The sequence below is a fragment of the Notolabrus celidotus genome, chromosome 17, assembly GCF_009762535.1.
Source record: "Notolabrus celidotus isolate fNotCel1 chromosome 17, fNotCel1.pri, whole genome shotgun sequence".
NCBI classification, from domain to species: Eukaryota; Metazoa; Chordata; class Actinopteri; order Labriformes; family Labridae; genus Notolabrus; species Notolabrus celidotus.
The window spans coordinates 3,202,628-3,209,219 of NC_048288.1; the positions used below are offsets into that span (position 1 = coordinate 3,202,628).

The 6,592-nt window shown below is 43.1% G+C and overlaps 1 protein-coding gene across 1 annotated transcript in view; it reads right to left on the reverse strand.

The window, feature by feature from the left end:
• Positions 1–6,592, reverse strand: part of LOC117829320 — a 41,015-nt gene that overhangs the window by 26,944 nt on the left and 7,479 nt on the right. The window contains exons 4-6 of the mRNA XM_034706947.1: positions 5,567–5,671; positions 4,847–4,930; positions 61–285 (exon numbers count right to left, since the gene is read on the reverse strand). Of these exons, the coding sequence (XP_034562838.1) occupies positions 61–285; positions 4,847–4,930; positions 5,567–5,671 (414 nt within the window). The remainder of the gene's footprint in view (positions 1–60; positions 286–4,846; positions 4,931–5,566; positions 5,672–6,592) is intronic.

Here is a 6,592-nt window from a genome sequence, read left to right on the forward strand (position 1 = left end):
AATGCCCCTAACATGATACAACAAAATATAAAAGCAAAGTCAAAAAAAGCATGGCATTACTTTTTACAGCGCTCTCTCCACCCATTACCATCCTCCCTGCTTCGAGTCCAGCCTCTCCTCCCAGCCCAGCTCCAGTCCCAGCCTGGGTTTTGGCAGCGGTGTGGGCCTGGGAGGGCCTGGAGCCCGAGGCGTCACCACCGCCGTGGAGCAGCAGTCGCCGCTGAAGCACCGGATCACCCGCCTTCACCTCCAACACCTCTTCATCCCTGGAGGCTTGCAGCGTACCTGGAGAGATACGCATCAGTGGGCATGCACAAAGACACACACGGACACACACTGATGGATGCACATACTTTACATATCCAGGTACACAGACACACAGACATATATATTTAATATTTCTGCAGGTGGACAATGACACCTTTATTTTTTATAACATTCACAGCTACTTTTCAGGCTTTTTTTTTATCCCTCAAATGATGCTGTTGACAAAACCATCCTGACACTGAACCTTCATTCTTCATGGGAGTGAACTGAGGACTGCTTTTGTCCATTTTGCTTTGTTTTCTCCCTGATTTTTACTCTTGTTTATTCAAGCTTTGGGAATATCACGAATAATGCATTGCCAAATCTGAAAAAGACAAAATGCATAGCTGGAATTAAGCAATAAAATAACAAAAGGAGTGTTTAAACTTTAGAGCAGATGTAGAATAATGTCAATATGTTGGGCTGTCTGATAGGATATGCCAGGAATATAAAGATTTGTTAAGAAGCTGTGGATTTGTATTTTTTTTAAACCCTAAACATGTAAGCAGCATATTTTTTACTCGCCCTCCTCTGAAGAAACTGTTAACAACAAACCCAGTTATTCTAAGAAAAGTTTTCCTCTGCATCAGGTGTGAACCAGTTTCTAGTATTTATCTCTGAAAGCTGAGACGCGTCATGTTCAGCAGCAGCTAACCTGCTCGCTGAGTGTCTTTTCACTCCAACGCCTCCTTGGTAGGAAGCATGAGGTATTCTTTGAGCATCTGTGTTTTCAACGTGTGCAGTCCAACATGTGTAACAGCCAAAGCTGTTATCACTTCCTAATGCTTTCCCCATAGAAGCTGATATCAATGCCTGACGCCTCACTGAGAAGTGGAATGAGCAGAATGCCAGTTTTGATGTTCTTTCATCTGCGAGCCAAAGCGATAGAATTCATCGAGATAAAAAGGAAGTGAAGATCTTAGACAGAGAAGGAGGGATTTCTCCAGGAATGTTTTATGAACACGAGTCTGCAGCACTGGCCACTGTCCATTTCATTAATACTATGTCTCATTCTCTTTCTTGTGAAGTGTGTATGGTGCTTTGTGGCCGACTGTAAAAGCCCAGACAAAAGCCTGAGAAGCAGTCACAAAATGTCAGGATCAGCTGTGACATACACTGAGCTGGTTCTGCAGCTGCAAAGAAGACGTGCGGCCTACACCGGTGGGAGGCATCCACACAACAGCATAAGGTGATTGTCTTGAAGTCTATTGTAGCATGGTGAAGTCCTTACTGGCAGTCGACACAGTTGGACTCTAACAGTACATAAGTAAAAGCTCTCTCTCTCTCTCCTTCTCTCTCTCTCTTTCCTTCACTGTGTCTCAGCGTATTGCATGGAGGAACTGTTAATCCAAGATCCTCTTTACTTTTTCTGTGGGATTTCATGAACATTCCAAGACAATGGATGGGGCTGCTAATCTCGGCGGTACAGCTAAATCCCAGACAATGGCAAATAATACGAGACGGGAAAATTCTACCGTGTTGAAGCGGGCCTAAACCCATCACTTGTGCGCTGGAATTACAAGGGAGATGTGCGTCATGTCAACAGGATCTGGTGCGACTGTCTCCTGCCAGAACAATGCTAAGCTTAAACCACCTCAATGTTGCCTGGTTGGCTACATGTATAAATGAAACTGAGCTAATGAGAAAAGGCACGCCTACTGTGAGACAATGGCTTGTGCTTGGAAAGCACTAACTACCAGTGAGGGACTGTTTCTAGTCTCAGTCTTTGTTCTGTAGAAATGCTGCTCTTAGTGCTAGCAGAACATGTAGCACCTTATATTTGGCTGGGTGTTTTATGATTTCACAAAGCTCTTCTTAAAGCTACAGGACCTAAAGACAGTGGCACCATTGTTTACAGTGCAGTGAGTGCATTGAGTGGCACTTTTGGAAGCTTGTTTTTTTATATAGAAAAAGTTTGAATCAGTGAATCAGTGTGCTAATACAAATGTGTTAAGACAGTAAACATAATATATCTTAATGGAATCAATTAACAGTTTGCAGCACTGATCAGTAAATGTATTTGAGTACAGTACTTAAGTACATGTTTTGAGTATCTGTACTTTACTTGAGTATTATTTTTTAGGGGAACTCATTACTTTTACTCCACTACATTCAGAAGACAATTATTTTACTTTTGACTCCTCTACATTTCTATCAGTGCTCTAGTTATTCACTACTTTACCTTTGAAGTCAGCTGATGAATGTCCTTCTCTTTTCTGAAATCTGATCCTAAGACAGTAAACTGTGTTTGTGTAGTTCTGTTTGTCTCAGTGGTTTAGTCGTACCTAGATATCGTGCGTCTCCACGGTTGGAGCAAACACAGAGCATCACTCAGATCAGACAGTTCATGTAGAGGTGGTAATGATGGCTATAATTCTCCACATGATCACCCATGGTCATATCTTTAGCCCGTGTTAGAGGTTTTTGAAATGAAGAATGATACGTATGGTTTGAAATGTTCTCCCTGTTTCCCACTCTGCCCAAACAAACAGAAAGTCACAGTCCAACCTGAGAAAGAGTGTTGAGCTACGTAACGTTTTTTTCATTCCAGATGAACATTTCAAACTGTGCTTGGAGTAACTTAGGGCCTGATCTACTAAGATCCCAAATAACGAGCGCTAATTTGCGTGTGCAAATAATAATTTTGCACGTGTTATTTCTGGGCGTGTTGCGGGTGATCTACTAAGACTGCGTGCACAAATGATAACAAGTGCAAAAGTGGTGCGGACCGCCCTATTTTAATGAGGATTTTGCGTGTGCTATTGGCTGTCACCATGGAGAGTTTGAGAGAACAGAGTGGCCTTAAGCGATAAATGAAGTTTGAAGACATGGAGTTGGAGGTTTTAGTGGAGGAGGGAAATAAACACATCGGTGAACTCCAGCAGAGACATCTCAGCGTTAGAAACGCGATTTGGGAGGCCATCTGTGAAAAGGTGAATGCTGTGAGAAAAAACAGAAGATCTGCCCATGAAATAAACGCATCTACTCTTCTCCAAAACGCAATCAGTGTTTTGATGGATTTTAGAGAGCGATTTGATGAGGCTTAGTCTGCCACTCTTGCTCTAGAATAGTTAGGCGTCACTTAGATGAAGACAGTCGCCTCACTGTCCCAGGGAGCAATTTTTGGGTGAACGTTTTTAATGCCTGATATCATCATCCAGCAACTGTCCCAAAGATTCACCAGCTTAAATGGAACTGGGAACATGTTTGAGTCAATTCACCGCTGCAAGCACGAGATGAGGAGTTACGCAGAGCTGCCTGGCGCAGCTCAGTGAGCGCTCATTCACGTTAAAACTAACTAAAAACCCCTTGATGAGCACGATGGGACAGAATAGACTGAGTGGACAAGTCATGTTGTACATTGAGAATGACAGATCAAAGAAAATGGACATACAGTGCATCGTGGACAAGTCCGCGGAGCTTAAGGCTCGTCCAAACAGTGGTGAGTAGGCCGAGTACTTCATATTGATTTTGTGTTTGCATGTGAAGATGTGGGCCGCTGTGCTAATTTGACTAAACTTTATATCTGTTGATACAGTGACCTACTGTGCTCTCATTAGTTGAAAAAGTTAAAGTGGGTGTCAGAATGATGCGGTCGCTATCCGTGGTGCTGAACTGCTTTGAATTTGTGTTGTTTTATTATTATTATTTTGTTCTCTTGGTTTGATTGACTAAAACATGTAGTAATGCTTGTAAGCCCCGCTGTTGTGGGCATGTTGTAAAGCGATGTTATGATGAGCTTTACAGTGACCGCAGCCAAGTGTGCGTAACGCTGTGCCAGTTTGCACCTGCCTTTCAAACGTGCTAAATATAGACGCAAATACAGCGCTCGCTATCTGCTTCAGGTTTGATAAATCACATTGCGTGTGCTAAATGATTACATTTGCATGTCCTCCTCCCAGTATTTTGCACGTCCTGATGATCTACATGTATTCTGCACATTCATGAAGGCAAACACGCTAAATGATTTGCGAGTGCTATTTTGCTCATTTGACAGACGCAATCCTCGGTGCTCCCGGTTAGTACGTCAGCTTTGCGCGCGCTATCAAGTTTGCACCTGTTTTTATACACGCAAACCTTTAGTAGATTGGACCCTTAGTGTCTGTTTTTATTCCATGGTATAGTTTGCAGATATTTCAAGTAATGGTTTCTAAATAAACATGATGTAACAGAATGTACTTCTGTGTATTCTTGACTGCATATATGTATTTTGAAAATATAACGTTTAGAGATATTTTAAAAAGTACTTTGAATACTTCAGTATTATTAAATGAGAGCAACTTTCACTGGTATTGGAGTAATGTTTGACCTGGAGGATCCATACTTTGACTTAAGTAATGAAGACGTGTACTTTGTCCACCACTGACTAACACACAAACTCAAATATTATTAGTACACCTCTTTAAATAGGATTTATTTAGCATTTTATGTTGATTTATCACACTAAAGTTAATATATCAATCTGTTGCATCTTACTATTTCAACTGACCAACAAACAGATAATGGGTATGCCCAAATATGGTAAAGTGGAGATACATACCAGGTATATTTATGGAGGTATCGTCCTCATCCAGCAGAGCAGTGATCCTCCGATAAAGCCGGTTCTCATCAGCGTTCAGTATCGCTGAAAGTCCAAACAAATGATGCAATTAGTACACCTTGAACAGTGCTGGAGAATACCATGCATCCTGTGTGCTTTAAAATGACTCCCCTTTATCAGAGGAGTCAATCTGAAGCACATTTGAACATGCACAGCAGAGATATTAGCCGTAGCTGGAGAGGCCTGAACATCAAGTGTATGCAGAGGGGTAATGAAAAAGGAGCATTAACATGCCTGTTAGCCGGCCTGTCATCATGTGATGAGATTTGGTTTGGCGAATCCTTTGATATTACACGGCAGTGATATCCAAAAGATACAGGTGAAATAGCTTCTCCATTAATAACCATGTTTCATTATAACATGCATATTACTTGGCTCCCAAGAGCTCGCTTTTAATAGGCCTACTTTGGGAGGGGGCTGCAAACTATTGATGTGGCTCTGCGTGTGTCGTTCGGCAGGGGAGAGAAGAAGCCACAGTGGAATGAAAACTGACCAATGATACGTGACCTTCATCAATGACAGCGAGGTGGATAGCCAATCTCCTGATGCCATCATTTAGTGTATTTACATAGACCGTCCTGCCATCACAAATGGCGGCCTACCACCGGTGACCTCACTTTAATGAACCGAGGAGAACTATTATGACGGAGAATGGCATACTTAATTCCAGCTCATCTTCCGCGCTGACCCCAGCCATCCTGCCATGCCTTGGGTCCGTCTGCTCCGCTGACGATGGGTCAAAGTAATTTTGGACGCGATTATTTCCTGTGGAAAGTGTGAGAGGGGAGAGAATGAGAGGGGGAGGTGTTGGGAGTTGGCGAGGGGGTGCTGTGGGATGGAAGAGGGGAGTTGTACAGGTTCAGGTTAGTGGTTATTAGAAGCACATGAAGCAAAATGTTAATTTTGAAACCCACACTGTGGAAGGGCAGGGGCAGCGGCTGCTACCAGATAAGGCAGAGCCAAGATGAGACAGGAGTACAGAGGCAGAAAGAGAGAAGTGGGAAAGAGACTGCTGGCTTTCTCAGTGTGCCTCTCCACGGCCTGCGGTGCTCTGGGGCCTAATTAGCATGCCGCGAAAGGTCACGGCAGGCAATCTCTTAAATACGACTGCCATATGTTTGCTGTGTTCAAAAGGAACTAATGAGAAAGTCTACAAGCTCAAAAGTACCTGGAATTTCAAAGACAATACCTCCTAAATACTCGAAGGTCAGCGGCCTAGAGGACCGGGCAAGTTTGGAGGAGCAGATCCAAAGGAAAATAACCTGAGCCCATGTCTCATTGACTTCTTATTAGCAATCACTGACCTATGGGTATCAAGTCTGCTCCACAGAGTTTATGGGAATCCAATAGCTTCAGGGTCTTTCTATTAAGGGTACACCCTGCCACGCCGCTTTCTTAACCCCAAATCATTCTCATTACAGGCCCTGAATATTTCACTCTAAATTGCCTAACTTGTATTGCTCAGGTTGTGGAGCTGAAAAAGGCACAGCACATGAAACCATGTCACATGTCCAACACAAGGATCGCCTTTATAGAAGTGTGAGGATATCGCTGCTCGGACGATTCAATGTATGAGGGAGTGTGTTTGCATTTTGGCTCCGGTGGTCCAGAAGGCCACAACCCAAAATAACTCGGTGGGAATCCTCCATGCTCGAATAAGAAATCAAACTCAGTCAAAGAGTCAGA